Source organism: Vipera berus (genome assembly GCF_964194415.1).
Source record: "Vipera berus genome assembly, chromosome: 1".
Classification (NCBI taxonomy): Eukaryota; Metazoa; Chordata; class Lepidosauria; order Squamata; family Viperidae; genus Vipera; species Vipera berus.
This window is the reverse complement of record NC_138202.1, coordinates 130,729,114-130,746,314: the sequence shown is the minus strand read 5'-3', so window position 1 is coordinate 130,746,314 and position 17,201 is coordinate 130,729,114. Positions and strand designations below refer to the sequence as shown.

The window sequence follows — 17,201 nt, the reverse complement described above, 5'->3', positions numbered from 1 at the left end:
AATCCTAATACGGTAGTATGCTTCCCTCAGGTCTAGTTTGGTAAAAATCTTTCCTTTCGATAGGTGGGATAACATATCCTTCATTAGGGGAAGGGGGTACAGATTACATTCACTAATTGTGTTCAAATTTCTATAGTCCACAACCAAACGAAAGGACCCATCCTTCTTCTCCCTGAACAGAACCGGGGCGGCCACTTTGGGTTTGGCAGGCTCAATAAATCCTCTTTCTAAGTTTTTCTTTATGAATCTCTCCATTTCTGCCATTTCCCTTGGGCTCATGGCATACATCCTGGGTTTTGGGAGTTTTGCCCCAGGTTTGAATTCTATGGTGCAGTCTGTGGGGCGGTGGGGGGGAAGCTCATCTGCTCTTTCCTCACTGAAAACCTCAGCCAGGTCCCTGTATTCTTCCGGTATCTCTGGTAATCCCTTCTCTTTCCCCACCGCTGCTGTCTCCTCCCTCTGGGTTGGGGGGTGCTTTTGGAGTCTAAGTTCTTCTGCCCCCCCTTTGGGAAATTGAGTTCTGCTGTCCTCCAGTTTATCCCGGGGTTCCATTTCTTCAGCCATTCCAGTCCTAGGATCATTGGGCATTCCATGCCTGGGGCCACTATAAATGTTATGTCCTCCTCATGGGGCCCCAGTGATAGGTGGATTGGTAAAGTGGCTAGGGTGGCTGGTCCTCCCCCTGCTATTGTCCCATCTAATTGACTAAAAGAGATTGGTTGTTTTAGCCTCCTCACTGGGATGCTCAATCTCTCCACCAGCGTTGGGCTGATAAGGCAGCGGATGCACCCAGAGTCTATCAGAGCTTTTATTTTGGCTGCTTCAGGCATAGGGGAAGCTAATATAGTCACTGTCTTAAGTATGGGTGGAAGGGGTCCACTTACCAATGGTTCTCCCTCTGAGCTCTCTTCCGAGTTGTCCACCGTCCCTGCAGTGCAGGCCGGAGTCCAGTCCCAGTTCCTGGCAGGAATTGTGGACTCTACAGCCTCTGTCCCCTTCATGGAAGATTATTTTGTGTTGCCTTGGGGCTTCCCCGGCTTCTTGGAGGATGATGCCTCTGGTTTTCGTGGGGGGGCTTTTGAACGACATTCTGCAGCACGGTGGCCCTCTCTCCCGCAGTTGAAGCAACTTGTTGATTTTTTTGGCTGTGGCTGGTGGTTTTTCTCCCTCGCGTGTTTGCTCGGGTGGCAGGCGGCCCCATGGTTTTCCTCTGCGGTGTCTCTTCAGTAGGTCTATTTCCACTTCCTCTGCCAGGATGTACCAGTCGTCGAGGTGGGGTGGGTCTCCTCGAGGCAGGCAAGCATCATACAGGTCGTAGTTCAGACCGTCTTTGAAGTGGCTAAGGAGGATGTCTTCTGGCCAGTTCATCTTGCTGGCAATGGCTCGGAATTCTTGGGTATAATCAGCCACTGCTCGCCTGCCCTGCCTCACCGTTTTGATTCTCTCCCGGGCCTTACGGTCAGCCAAAGGATCCTCGAACCGTCGCCTCAAAGATGACATGAATCGGTTGAAGTCGTTGAGTTCTGGGGCGTTGGAGTCATGCAAGTTCACCACCCAGTCTGCAGCCGTCCCGTGCAGGGCAGATTGCACAATTCGGATGCGTGTTTTGTCACTGGGGATGTCCCGTCCGTACTCTTCCATGTAGCTGAGGACTTGGGTTAGGAAAAATCCCAGTCGTGATGGCTCCCCCTTGAATTTGACTTCCAGGGGCGGGAGTCTTTGGCTGGAGCGTTGTCTGCGCCGTGGCCGGTATCGCTCCTCATCCTGGTCCCCATCTGTGGTTCTGGGGGGGGGTAGTGCTGAGGCAGCAATTCCTGTTCCATTGGATGGCCCCGGGGTTTCAGGTGTTGGATCCCCTCCGTTACCTTTCCAGTTGCATCCCCAGGCGCTGCCTCGGTTGCGATTTTCAGCTCTCTCCTCCCTCAGTGAACTCAGGGTTGCTTTCATCAGATCAATGGCCTTTTCCAGGATCCGCTCCTCCTCGCTGGCGTGCAGGGAACTCTCCATCTCTTGCCTCCATTCCGGTTGGTGGTTACTACACCTCAGGGTCGTTTCTCCAGAAGCCTTTTCCCACTCACTTTTCCTTCCAACGCCCATCGACCACCGGGGTTTTCGGTCGTACTGCTCCACCGCTTCTTCCCCGGGGGAATATGCTGCTTCAGCTTCCCATTGTCTCTGGGATTCCATTTGGGGGGAAGACTCCCCCTCCATGGGGCTTCCCTCCTCTCTTGCTTCGTCGCCAGACATTTTATTTGTTGCAAAGTCCCCCGGTAAGGTTTTCCCTTCCAGGTTGACTGTTAAAGCAGATTCCGTCTACTGTCAGGACCCACCTCAATCCACATCTTAGGAAATAAGAACTCTTGGATGCAAGTTTAGTCCAAAAGGAAAATGTTTACTAGGATGGAATCGATTGTGGGAATACAAGACGGAATCTGAGAAAAGTTACATTTCAATCCTATATAAACCATTCCCATTCCAGCCCCTCCCCTCATCCATTTGGTCAGGCTGTCGTCAGTTGCTAGGTGTCAGGTCCTTCCATGGGAAAGGGAACTCTCCTTGGTTTTATGGTTATTGCTTTCCTTTTCAGTTGTAAATGAAGATACAATCCAGACCTGTCTGTCCCCCCTCCCTTCCCCAGTAAAACATCCCCTGTTGTTTGAAAATCGCTTTAGTAACCATCCTCTCCCCCCCCCCTCGGAGAGATGGCAGAATCCCCAGAAATAGCACGTTGTTCTACCTATACAATTATGAAATGTGATATAAATGGATTCTGACAAATATACTGCTGTAAGTAACAGATACTTTATTTTTGTCCTGCCTTTTATTATTTTTATAATTAACTCAAGGAGGCAAACATAATTGATACTGCTTCCTCCTCCTATTTTCCCCACACAACAACCCTGTGAGGTGAGTTGAGCTGAGAGACAGGGATTGGCCCAAAGTTACCCAGCAGCTTAGGCTTTCATGCCTAAGTAGGGACTGGAACTCAGGTCCTGGTTTCTGGTCTGTGCCTTAACTGCTAAACCAAAAGTAGTTTTTTCCTGTTTTTTCCCTTTTGTTATAAAAAGATGAAAGAATGGGTTTAAAACAGAGAAATGTTTGGCTTATCCCTTACTGGAAAACCACATTTGATAGTGCTTCTGTAACTGAAATTATTATCTTACAAATATTCTGCACTGCATTGAATGTAGCAATAAATATGCTGTCGTTAGGTAGAGTGTTGTGTTTTGTTTTGTTTTCTGGATACAAGATGCTGAGTTTTGAAAGGGAAGAAATGGAATATTCTATCAGCAATACCACACTTTTGACAGAATGAGTAAGCATTTGGAATGTGAACCCACGGAATAAGTAAATATATTTTACCCCATCCCCAAATTAATTGTATTTTATTTATTTGCTTGCACAGCTTGTATACAGCTCCAATCTAAACTAATGCTGACAGGCTTACGTACCGTATATATGTAAATAAGGTGAAAAAGTAGAGACTCTAAAGCAAAAATAACAATGTAATACAAAATACAGTGTCATTGATAAATAAGGCTTTTTTCATTCATTAAATTCTTGAAAGGGACAGCTCACACCATTTGTAATTCATCTCCAGCCTCCCTTTTACATATTTACTATACTGATAATTTGAATATCACTGTTAAGCATTAGTGTTCCTAAGAACTGGCTGTGTAGGATGTAAAGCCAATTTAATTTATATCATTTTTGTAAGAGACCCTAATTTTTTCCCCCCTTTATTGTTTCAGGTATCTTCGAGAGGCCTAATTTGGATGCCGTATCTGCAGCACATCTTCAATCATGGCTGTTTCAGGACCAAAAGCTGCTCTTCTGTCATTTGCGGGCCTTTTCCTTCTCACATTTCACCTCTCTGCAGCACACAGGATTCCTGACTACGCTGAAGAGGAAGAGGGGAAGCACTGTTCCAGAAGAGAGCACCCTATGATTTATTTCGAAGGTGAAAGATCTTTCTTTTTCAATTCTTCTGTCCTGGTTTGAGAAGCAGGCATTTTTAGGTCACTTTGGATTGCAACCTTCAGCAGCCTTTCCTGTTATTTCAATTATAATTCAATTTTCTAATGAAGTGCGAGAGTGGCATATTCTGTCTTCCTTTATTACACTCATATTTTTTTTACTTCAGTTCTAAAAGGGCAGAACGTGTCCTTTCAAAAATTATGCCACCTAGGTCGGCATTGGGATCAATATTAGAAAGTTAGCTTCCCTGTTCTTTTATGAAATTGTGCCTATGTACAATCTGGATCTCTTTCAGTCTCTGCGCTAAGATAATTTCTGCATTGAAGTTGCAGAAATCGTTTATGTATTACTTTTATATCCTGCCACAGTCTTGCAGGACTCTGTGCTGCAGAAGTACAGAAGCCACTAAAACATAATAAAGCCACTTGGTGAATTTATGACCTAGAGTTAGGCTGAATGTCTAGGATGGAACACCTGGCTTTGTGATGATATAAAGGGAGGGGGGAAGAATTGTCTGTTTTTAAGATTTTCATTTTTTTAATGAAAATCTTAAAAAACACCCAGTTCTTTCCCCTCCCCTCCTGCCATCACAAAACCCAGTGTCCCATCCCAGACATTCTCCAGAAAGCACCTAAGGTCTAAGCTCTAGAGCAGTAGTGCCGAACCTATGGCACGGGTGCCAGAGGCAGCACTCAGAGCCCTCTCTGTGGGCACCCGCACCATGCCCCGGAGGTGGCAATTGTCCCTCTTCAACCAGCCCCCTGCTAATTTGCTGAGACCCCACGTGGCTGAATGCATCCCGGCATGGCTGGTTTCCCTTCCCCCCCATCCCATCCCTCCTGGCTTTCCATGCTCTCCTTTTCCCAGGCATGACCCACTGCATCACCTCCTCAGCTGTTGGCCGACCATCCATCTCGGAAGCGGCTTCTTTGAACTGCTGGCGACAGGCTGCGGAGCCCCAGAGTGTGCCTGTCGAGGGGCCGGCAGGCTGTGGCTACTGATGGACACCGTTGGCCCCCATGCGCTTGGTGGCCTCTGTGTGCGGGGGCTGATGGTGTCAGGCAGCAGCTGCCCCTGCCCTTCCCTTGCCCCATGGCAATGGCATCCCAACCGTGCCTTGCCTCACCCCACAGGATGAGTGTCCTGCCTACCACCCTACCTGCCAGAGACCTCCTGGAGCTCCCCCAACCCTGCCCACTCCCCACAGGTGTCCCTACAAGCAACATTGAGGTGACCACACCCACCTTGGCCACACCCACCCAATCTTCTATGACCACCACAGCTACACCCAATGTGCTTAGCAATGTGCTTGGACTCCCTATGTGACAGGTGAATTTATGACCGTCCTAGAATCATGCTGAACATGGTCTTCATTTCACTTTTGCAACCTATCCTTTGTTGGTATTCGTTTGTTTAGTATGCTGATATTGTTGCTTCCACAAATCCATTTTGAAATGAATTTCTCAAATAGTGAATTGCTAATTTTGCTTTATACTTGACACATGCAAATACATTTGTGACTATTTGATCTTCTGTTGAGAATGAGTATTTTCCACCAGCCTTTTCAGAATGAGAAGATTCATCTTGATATACCATCTGAGTCTTACCTATTGGCATGTGAACTGTTGTTTGCATTTCACAAATGTCAGCAGCAGCTTTTTCTTTTTACTTTTTTCTAGTTCTTTTATTCTATTAATTGCTCTTAAATGAATTAAATTTAATTAGTGACACATTTACTTCTGCATAATAACATTTTGTTCCTAACTTGAATTTTCTGAAACTAGGAAAACTTGATTTTTAGAATTGCTTGTTAAGTCACACCATGTGCTTTATTAGGAAAGAGTTAAAAAGCAAAATGTATTGTAAGATTAATTGTAGGAAGGGGGGGAGGCTACTCCTGGTTCTGTAAACAAAAAATAAACCCATACATTTGTTGAAACAAAAGGCAAGGCTTGTCAGCTTTGAGTTATTCTAAGACTATTAACAGTGTGGCTTAATAGGCTTAATTTAAAACAGATACTCCTTTTCCATGTATTAGTTTTATGCCTCCAGTGAACACTGTACTGCTTTGTATTTATTCTTGGTTGGATTGTACATGTTTTGTAAATAGCTTCTTAGGTATCTGGAGTACCAATGGAAGTGGATAATTTCTTTCAAATAAATGCATAATCAAACCATTACAAGCAACATAGGCATTTTTTAAAAGTGGTTGTTAGTAGAATTATTCATAGGATGCAGGCATCTATTTGTAGCTTTCACAGTTACATGTTCTTTGCTGTATTTTCATGATAGAATATATGTGACATATTAGGTGTGGTTTTTTTTCACAATCCTGGAAATATGTTGGAAGAACTGCATCAAGTTGTTAAAAGAATTAACTGCAGAAATCCATTGATAATTATCTGAGCAGATGGATTAGATAATAAACGTATCCAAGTGATAGACATTTGATAGACATTTTTTCCAACACTTGTTCAAAAAACTTTATTTGCACCACTATATCAGAGATTTTCTTTGCATCTGAGAAATTCTTTATACCTGTTTCATTGTTAATTAAAATATAATGGTAAGATTTCTACCAATAATAATATTATATTATTGGTAGAAATCTTACCATTATGTTTTATCAGGTGTTTCACATCCTTTTATAAATCCAGGTTATGCCGCATCGATTAAGGATAGTAATACCTTCTGTAATCTTCATGTCAAAGTAGCCGTTAAAATCTTAGTTTCTGTATTTATCAAAGACATTGGATGAAATCTTCCATAATTAGTAGAGCTCCTTCCTGTATTAGAATAATTGTTATATAAGCCTGATAATCCTGTGAATGAGGCCCTTTTCTCCAAAGACTCCATATATATCTCTTAAGAATATCAGAGCCACGTTTTTCTAATATTTTTATACCATTCAAGAGGTATATAGTTCTCATTGCCTTATTTGTGTCAATTATCCCCTTCAGAGTTACAGGAAACAGTTAACTCCCTTCAATTATCATACAAAATGATTGGAAGATTTATTCCATTTTAAAAAATCTATCCACTAAGATAACATTCTCCATTTGCAGAGGATAGTGCCATAACATTATCATGCACATGTCATCATTTCATGTGTTTCTATGTCAGCTGAGAGTATTGCTAATCCTTTCATGACTTTGTGGTCGATTAAACAAATAATTCTGAGTCATCTCCTGGCTAGCTGTAATTTATTGGGGGGGGGGGGAATTCAAGGGTTGGAGAAGTTAGGATTTTTTTTTCTCTGACTGTGGCTGAAGGCCTCTTGGTGAAGCAGATACCTGAAGAGATTCCATTTGATTGGACCTAAGGATTTAGGCCCATTGTTACTCTAGAAGAGTAGGAACCAGTGAATAAAGCTGGGAAAGAATATTCAATTTAGCCATTTGAGGAATTTTGAAATTTGTGTTCAGTACAAGATGCTCAGTTGGATGATATTCTACCGTTGCTCTAACCTCTTTGTCTTTCTATGTCTGTCAATACTTATACATTGTTGAGTTCTAGGTTTGAAATGCAGATGCCAGCCTCATTAAATGGTTGCATTTAAATTTTACTCTCATATTGCTGTTTCATTGCTTTTATTAAAAATAAAAATTATTTCCTTGATTTCTCTAGCTATGAATTTGTAACCCAGCATATACTCCAAAATCAGTTGAGCTAGGTAGCCCTGGCTGAAAGGAGGAATTTGGAGCCATTCTTTAAAAGCTGATTCCTGGGAAAGAGAGCGTCCTTGTAATGTCCTGTCCAGATTCCAAGTGAGGGAAACATCTTCCCGTTGAAAACAAATGGTGAATATATAACTTTTTACCTGGGCAGAAGATTTTCACTGGGAGGTAGCCAGTGGTGGAATTCAAATACCTGAACAACCAGTTCTCTTATTTGATGCAGGCCTGGGCCTCCGAGGCCTAGAATGGACTTCCGGTAGTGGCATCCATGCACTTCTGGTGGGCTGTTCTAGGCCTGGGAGGCCTCCTCCAGGCTTCCCAGGCCTAGAATGGCCTTCTGGAAGCCATATGGTTCTCTGAACGCAGCAAAATTTGCCTACTGGTTCTGCTGAACCGGTGTGAACCAACTGAATCCCGCCACTGGAGATAGCCCACCTGAACATTCCAGGGTTCAAGAAGACCAGATATGAGGATGAAGATCAGATGGAGACAGATTTGGGTGTTGATTTGGGTGTTTACACTCCTGTCACTAGCTTCCTACTCCCTTTCTTTTGCTACATCTTTCTTTCATTCTTTGAAGGAGAAGGAATTTAGCAAGACATGTCAATAACTTCTGGAAGTATCATGTTTGGCAGAATTTACTTTGTTTTTGGCCTTTACCTATTTGAAAGAAGACAGCAAAACAATAGCAACGCTTCTTACTCATGGGTATTGATGTATATGTGTGTTTGTGTATATGTATATACAGTATAGATGAAATTTTCTGCAAATTAATAAATTTACCATTTTTCATTGTAATTATCAATACATAATCTGTGTCTAATGGCAGAAAGTGAAGAAGAACTAAAGAGCCTCTTGTTGCGGGTGAAGAAGGAGAGTGCAAAAGTTGGGTTGAAACTAAACATTAAGAAAACCAAGATCATGGCAACCGGCCCTCTCAATTCCTGGCAAATAGATGGGGAAGAAATGGAGGTAGTGACAGATTTTATTTTCCTGGGTTCCAAGATCACTGCAGATGGGGACTGTAGTCAAGAAATTAAAAGACGCTTGCTCCTCGGGAGAAAAGCCATGGCAAATCTAGACAGCACACTAAAAAGCAGAGACATCACCCTGTCAACAAAAGTGTGTACAGTCAAGGCTATGGTCTTCCCAGTTGCAATGTATGGCAGTGAAAGTTGGACCATAAGAAAGGCTGAGCGCCAAAGAATTGAGGCCTTTGAACTGTGGTGCTGGAGAAGACTCCTGCGAGTCACTTGGACTGCAAGGCGATCAAACCGGTCAGTCCTAGAGGAGATCAACCCTGACTGCTCTTTAGAAGGCCAGATCCTGAAGCTAAAACTCAAATACTTTGGCCACCTAATGAGAAGGAAGGACTCACTGGAGAAGAGCCTAATGCTGGGAAAGATTGAGGGCAAGAGAAGAAGGGGACGACAGAGAATGAGGTGGCTGGATGGAGTCACTGAAGCAGTAGGCGTGAGCTTAAATGGCCTCCAGAAGATGGTAGAGGACAGGAAAGCCTGGAGGAACGTTGTCCATAGGGTCGCGATGGGTCGGACACGACTTCGCAACTAACAACAACAACAACAACAATCTGTGTCTATAAGATAAAGGTAAAGGTAAAGGTAAAGGTTCCCCCGCACATGCGTGCTAGTCGTTTCCGACTCTAGGGGCCGGTGCTCATCTCCGTTTCAAAGCCGAAGAGCCAGCGCTTGTCCGAGGACGTCTCCGTGGTCATGTGACCGGCATGACTAGACGCCAAAGGCGCACGGAACGCTGTTACCTTCCCACCGGGGCGGTCCCTATTTTTCTACTTGCGTTTTTACGTGCTTTCGAACTGCTAGGTTGGCAGAAGCTGGGACGAGTAACAGGCGCTCACTCTGCTACGCGGCACTCGGGATTCGACCCGCCAAACTGCCGACCTTCCGATCGACAAGCTCAGCGTCCTAACCCACTGAGCCACCGCGTCCCTACTATAAGATACTCATTAATAAAGTTGCAAGACTTCAATTTTAAGGAATTTTATGTTGGAGCAAAGATCAGGGTAATTATTAATTGTTTTCACCTTTGCTGCCACTCTGTATTTATTGTGATGTTATTTTATTTTATTTATTTTTATTTTAATTCCATTTATATCCCACCCTTCTCCGAAGACTCAGGGCAGCTTACAAGCTTAGCAGTAGCCTTCATTCTATGTATATGCCTGCTTATTAGGGCTTTCACACACACACCAGCGGCATTATCACAAAGTCAGCTTATTGCCCCCAACAATCTGGGTCCTCATTTTACCTACCTCGAAGGACGGAAGGCTGAGTCAACCTTGAGCCTGGTGGGATGCGAACCTGCACTAGTTGCAGGCAGCTGGTGTTACTTAAGGAGGCATTAGCCCACTGCTCCACCAAGGCTCTTCTATTTTATGCGTTTAACTTCTGTTCAACAATTGTTAAAGGTGGGGGAGGGAGGCAATATAAAAATAAATTAAATATAGTTTCCCATATAGTTTCCTACATCATTATTATTTTGCACTCAGTTTTTCAAAATGTACAAGACTGCAGTTTGCAGTGAAAAGCATGAGCAATCTGTCCTTTTCTCTGTGTTGATTAATCATGTGCTTTTAGAGCTTGTCTTAAAAATATCTAAAAACTACTTAAACTGCTTAAAAGTGCTGTGGGCATTCCTACATGTCAATAAGTGCACATGGCACTAATTGCTAGATTGTCAGGTTCTTGGAGAGGCTATTCATTTTATTTAGAATTTGTTAATAGAATTTTATTTGGGAATTTCACTTTTAGCTACCATTGTTGTTTGATAAGGTGAAGATAATTCTTCTATTTAAGGCAGGCAGCAGAAACGTAACAAGTGTATTTTCTGAGCAAAGGTTGTTTAGAAGGAGATAACTGATCTCTGTGATATGGCAGCCTTTCAAACAGAGGTGCAGGTCTGCTTTTTTTTTTTAAAAAAAATAAAGTTCTCTGCTAGCTATTACTGGAGTATTACTACATTTCTATGTTTGTTTACTAGTAAGAAAGCTCCACTGAAACAACTGTCTTACTTCTGAAACAAGCATAGATAAGATCAGGGGTCTTCAAACTTGGCCCTTTCAGGAATTCTGGGAGTTGAAGTCCACAAGTCATAAAAAGGCCCTGGATAAGATTATTAGTAGAAAGGTATGGGGGGGCATAGTTTATGTATCTTCTGTGGTCTTCAGGATATAATTTTAGTGATAACCAGATGAACAGGGGGGGGCATGTATGCGTGGAACTGCTTGGATAAGTCCCTGTAGTTTTTTTGGCAAGATTTTGGATGTGGTTTGCCATTGCTTTCTCCTTCTTTGCGCCGAGAGAGTGTGAGTGGCCCAAGGCTACCCAACTGGCTTCGTGCCTAAGGTGGGATTAGAACTCATGGCGTCCTGGTTTCTTGCCTGGTGCTTTGATCACTACACCAAACTGGCTGACTTAGAAGCCTGTAATACGCTGTGCACAAAATGATAATATGTTAACAATACATTCATAGTTTGTTCAAGAAATAAGTGTAGCTACAGTAAAGTTTTCACAGGAATCTCTACCCATCTTTTTGGAAACATGGCAACTTTTGTAATATGTGATCAATTTACATTGCTATATAGCTAAGCTTCCCTTTTTCCCATTTTTTACAAAAGGAGGCAGGACTTCCAGTGCTGTTTTTAATGAACAAGCTGTTGTAATTTGGAGAAACTAAAGGAGAAAAAAAAGGTGTGCTTTAGATGCTGTGGTAAAAGAGAAAAGTTTTGCTGCACATAACAAGTGATCTGTCTCAAATCTGAAGGAAAAACAGATTGAGCTCTGCTCTGGTTATCCTTTAGCCCCTCTGATTCTGTCACTGAAGTAGTATTATTGGAATATATGGAATATATATAGGTGGTGCTGAGGAACCTCAGTGTAGAGTGGGATTTAGGATCTGAACCTACAGCAGTATCAAAGGGTGGAGATTGCTTGAATGCCAGCAACAGACAAGATTCTCATGTTCATAGCACAACTTACCAAACACAATAAGGCAATGCTTCTCAACCTTGGCAACTTTATGCTGTATGGACTTCAATTCTTTCAAGGGCTGAGAGAAAGTGACTGGCCCCAGGTCACTCAGCTGGCTTTAAAGTGAGATGAAAAAAAATCCCAAAGATTCTTTTTCCAAAGGAAACTGGACTTTGTTTTTCAGTTCTTCAAAGCGGGAGAAGCGTCTTCAAGGAAAAACAAAGTCCAATTGTCTTTGGAAAAAGCACCTTTGGGACAACCACGACAAGGATGGCTGAGAAGCTCCATAAATAAATAATAATAATTAAAAAAAACCCTGCAAAAAAGCTTGTGCAGGGCACACAAGTAGGGCAGAGTATTCATCAGCCTTACAGTGGATTTGTGATAGGCTTGTTTTAAAGATCAGGCACCATTTTGCTTAAATGCAGAACATCCTATTGGGTAATATAAGAATTGGCTGGTTTGTTGCTGTGCCTTGTTTCTTTATTTCTGTCCCTGTTGGTTTTTAACAATAATAAATTCAGCCTAACAGATAGATGAGATTGCCCTCAAATATAACCAGTCGAAAATCAAGGGATTCCTTTCATCAGTCAGAAAAATACTTCAGTTTTCACTTCCCGCCATCTTACTGTAAGTCGTGATTTTTGATATGCAGAGTAAACTGGAACAGCTGTCATGCAATAAGCATAGCTTCTTTTTCTCAAGAACCCATAAGAGAAGCAAAGAAAAAAATGTATGTGAGCTCCATGCTGTGAGCTTTATTCTTTTCTTAGCCTGCACTGAACAATAGACCAGAACCTTTGCCTTTGATGCTTTTGGAAACTTCACAACTTCAAGGAGCTTGGTGACAAATAAATGGCTGAGAATCTACAACCACAGTAGGGATATGCTTTACCATGTGGCAGGCAGACAGAAATCCTGAGGTTTTTTATTACAGATTTTCTAGCCATTTACAAAACCATATGGAATGTTGTTAATATGAAAATAAAATTAAAATGAAAGAAAGCTGGTAATTCTTCCATGGTTGGAACCACATCTGAAACCATTCTATGTTGTTGGAAAATTGGGAGAGTAATTTTTTTTGGCAGAAAAAAGTCAGTAAGTTAGAATAAAAATTCATTAACATGCCAATATATAATTGTATTTTTCAGTGGGCATCTCTGAGATTATTTGCATATTTACTTATTAAATTATATTTATTTATTAAATTTATTGTTATTGTTATTTGTCGTACAGTCCGCCAGATGTTTAGATTCTATCCATCTATTGAGTTAGGCAGATGTTTAGTTGGGTTGAAAGTATTATTGCAGGATTTAAGCTGTTCTGAGTAAAGCTGCCTTGGCGATGTTCAAGTGGTGTTCCAGGTATTTTGGGATTGCATGCATGGCATCTATTACTGTTGGTACCATCTTTGCTTTCTTTTGCCACGTGTGTTCTACTTCTGCTTGAAGGTCTTTGTATTTTGTGATTTTTCTCCAGTTCTTTTTCTGCTGTCTCTAGGTACTGCCATGTCCACTATCCAGACTTTTTTTGTCTTTCTTATCAACAGTTGTTAAGTCTGGGGTGTTAGGTGCCAAGTGCCTGTCTGTTCAATTTCTAAAGTCCCAGAGCAATTTAGCTTCTTCATTTTCTATTTCTTTCTCTTATGGTTCCATGAGTTCTTGCTTCCAGGCAAATGGTATTCCTTACATATCTTCCAATGCAATATTCTTGCTATGCTATTTTGTCTTGCCATTGTAAGATCTTCACAAGATCTGTGTGATCTTGCAGCAGCTAACCAGGTGATCTACTCTGTTTCTTCAGTTTCTTTGCAGAGACCACATTTGCTGTCTATTGCTGTCTTCTCAATTCTAGCTTTGTATTTATTTGTTCTTAAGGCTTGGTCTTGTGTTGCCAGAGTTAACTCCTTGGTCTGTTTCTTCAATTTTCCCGCCCTTGGCCATTGCCAGCTCTTGTTATCTGCTTTGCCTGCTGTTTTTTAAAATGTACTGATCACTTTTTCTTCCCATGTTTTTTTTTTTGCTGTTCGTTATGGTCTGTCACAGACAGCCAGATGTTCAGACTGGACTTGGCATTTTTGTCCACCTACTGGTATCAAGTCCTTCTCAAGGACCTGGGATAGGCACATGTGGATGTTTGATGGTGTTAGAAGCATCATGGCAGGATATACAGTAAGCTGTTTTGAATAAAGCTGCCTTTTGCAATTGATTAATGGTGAATTTGTCAAAGACGATTGTATTCAAGTGGTGCTCCGGTATTATTATTATTAATTATTTAGCATAAACCATGATGTGAGCTGATAGAAATCACTTGGCAAGCTGAGCTAGGAAGAACTCTAGAATGAGATCAGGCTGGGTAAACGGCCCTTCATTCACAAAATCCCCTCTCATGCAGAGAATTAACCACAAGCTAGCGATTTTAGGGCGGGCAGTTTTAAGAAAGGAAATGTTTCTGTGGAAGAAAGTGTTTCAGTGATCAGAGGCAGCAGACTCCAAGCAGGGATGTGGGGAGCGGAAGGAAGGGAATCACAGGGAAGCAAAACAAGAAAACAGCCACACAGGGAGAATGAATAGGAAAGGAAAGGAAAATGTGAGTGATCATGCTGCTTGTAACTGAAAGAGAAAGAGAAAAAAAACAGTAACGCTGGAAGTCATAAAAGATAACTCCCCTATAGGTAGAGTCTATATTGGAGTCTGCAGAAATTTTTATGCTGGTTTTCATGAAATATGGTTTGTATAATGGATGTCAGTTCAATTATTGGCTGTATTAGAAATGTAATAAATAGTTAAAACCTGAGCATAGAGTCGGAATGTTTAATATAGCCTTATTTTGTTACTGCCTGCCTGTACTGAAAAGAAATCTTTAAAAAAATGATGTTAGCAGACCACAGTTCCAATGAGTGGAAGATTATTTTCCATAGATTGTGTAGATCAAGGCAACACCTATCAATATTTTTATATGTTTAATATTCAAGATGAATCCCTCTCACTGAATAAGTAAAAAAATCAAGGGTGATCAATTTTGTGATTTGATTTAGGCCATAAATTGGGAATAATAAATAAATAAGTTAGGTCATCAGACTTAGTGGGACTGAGAAAAATATGAAAAGGATTTTATTGACAAGTAATTCTCTATAGTCTTATGGAAAACAACCTTGGCTGCAGAGTAAAAAAAAGTTGAAAAGTAAGCTTTTTAGCATTTCTTGTGTATATTACATCCATTTGATTAAAAATATATTAAAAGGTTTACTAATGTGCTCACTTATCTGAAAATAAATAAAAGGATTTCTACTTAGTCACTTTTTACCAGTTGCAATGTATGGCAGTGAAAGTTGGACCATAAAAAAGGCTGAGCGCCAAAGAATTGAGGCCTTTGAACTATGGTGCTGGAGAAGACTCCTGCGAGTCCCTTGGACTGCAAGGCGATCAAACCGGTCAGTCCTAGAGGAGATCAACCCTGACTGCTCTTTAGAAGGCCAGATCCTGAAGCTAAAACTCAAATACTTTGGCCACCTAATGAGAAGGAAGGACTCACTGGAGAAGAGCCTAATGGTGGGAAAGATTGAGGGAAAGAGAAGAAGGGGACGAGAGAGAATGAGGTGGCTGGATGGAGTCACTGAAGCAGTAGGCATGAGCTTAAATAGACTCCAGAAGATGGTAGAGGACAGGAAGGCCTGGAGGAACATTGTCCATAGGGTCGTGATGGGTCGGACATGACTTTGCAGCTAACAACAACAACAACTTATTTATAAGGTAGACATTGTGCAACTGCATCAGTAATGACTGCTAGAGAAGGGTGGTCATAAGATGTTGTGAACTTAGGGAACACTGAGATAAAAAGTTTAATGCTTCATCATAATATGTAAGTTTTGTCATAGGAAACACGAGGGAAAAGTACATGCTTACTCAGAATGTAGTATTAGATGGAGGCTGTGAACAATTTATAATAAAAGCAATTTATTAAAGTGGTATGCCTCCTGACCGTCAGTGACTCTTGGCAGTTCATAACAACCAAACGAAGAAATTACAATAAAATCAAGAGAAAAGGTGGCAAATGGGATGAAACAAGGATCTCACTTTCCCTTGCCAAAGGCTTGAATGAAGAGGCAGTTCTCCATGGCTCTTCTAAATAACAGGAGTGAGGACCATTCCTGGATCTTGATGGGGGGGGGGGGACTTGAGTAGGCATTGCTGCAGAGAAGTTGCATTCCAAAGCCCCAATAGTTGATACTGTTTAACTGAAGGAATCTGAAGTGTACCAATCCTGCAGGATTGAATCGACCAGGGAGATGCTATGGGAGATTTGTGGTTCCTCAAGTAACCAAGCCGAATGTCATGCAGGTAGGTCATATTAGCAAGACCTCAGAAACAGAACTGAGGGGGCAATTTGTCCATATATTCTATGGACTAAAAAAAACCCACCCCAAAACAAACAACCCAGACACTCATTAGATAGGAAATCCCTTTCTTAATGGTAAAGCCCAAGTGGGGCTTGATTGGATGGAAGAGTGGAATGAAAATGACTAAAAGTGCCCGTAGCCTGTCAAATTCTAAAATATAGGAATGTTAGATTTTAGCTTTTAAACTTACGATTTTTGGCTACTGAAAAGTATCAGACTAATTTTGGATGAAAGCTATCAACAATCCAGCTTTGATTCCCATTGTGTCATTTTTGCAATAGCTTTGTGATATGTCCTATACCAGGGGTCGGCAAACTGAAACAGTGAAAGAGCCACTCGGAACTGGTTCCCTCACAAAAGAAAAAACGGAGCCACAAAAAAGAGTGTGCATGCGCAAAACAAGAGGCTGATCAGCGGCCGGGTGTATGCGTCCTCCCGGGAGCTCTGGCAACTCCGTAAGGCCAGCCCCGAACTTCACAAGTGGAAATTGAGGGAGATTGCCAGGAACACAAGATCAGCGTTTCTCAGCCCACGCTGATCTCGCCCTTCTTCCAGTCTCCTTCTCTCTGTTTCAGCTTGCTTTCGGCTACTTTTCTTTCAGAGAATCCAGCCTCTGCCGCCCCCTTCTCTCAACAGCTGGATGCCCCGAAAGAAAAGCAGCTCTGCAAGTCTCCGCCAAGAGAATGAGGCGGCAGAGGCTGGATCCCCCGAAAGAAGTCTCTGCTGAGATGAGAGAACGGGGTGGCAAGCTGCCGAGAGAATAGGGCGGTGGAGCGCTCCGCCCATTCTCTCGGCGGAGACTTCTTTCGGAAGATCCAGCCTCTGCCATGCCGCCCCAAGAGAACAGCAAGCCGCCCCATTCTCTCGGTGGAGCGCTCCACCGCCCCATTCTCTCTGTGGCTTGCCGCCCCGAAAGAAGTCTCTGCCGAGATGAGAGAATGGGGCGGTGGAGCGCTGTGCCGAGAGAATGGGGCGGCTTGCTGTTCTCTCGGCGCGGCAGAGGCTGGATCCCCCAAAAGAAGTCTCTGCCGAGAGAATGGGCAGCAAGCCTCCACCACCCCATTCTCTCGGCAGAGCGCTCCACCGCCCCATTCTCTCGTTTCTGCGGAGACTTCTTTCGGGGGATCCAGCCTCTGCCGC

At 42.6% G+C, this 17,201-nt stretch overlaps 1 protein-coding gene across 1 annotated transcript in view; it reads left to right on the top strand.

Annotated features, from left to right (window-relative positions):
* Positions 1-3,792: 3,792 nt before the first annotated feature.
* SEMA5B (semaphorin 5B) overlaps positions 3,793-17,201 on the top strand; it is a 203,776-nt gene continuing 190,367 nt past the window's right edge. The window contains exon 1 of the mRNA XM_081315124.1: positions 3,793-3,961. Coding sequence (XP_081171250.1) covers positions 3,805-3,961 — 157 coding nt within the window. The 5' untranslated portion in view covers positions 3,793-3,804. The remainder of the gene's footprint in view (positions 3,962-17,201) is intronic.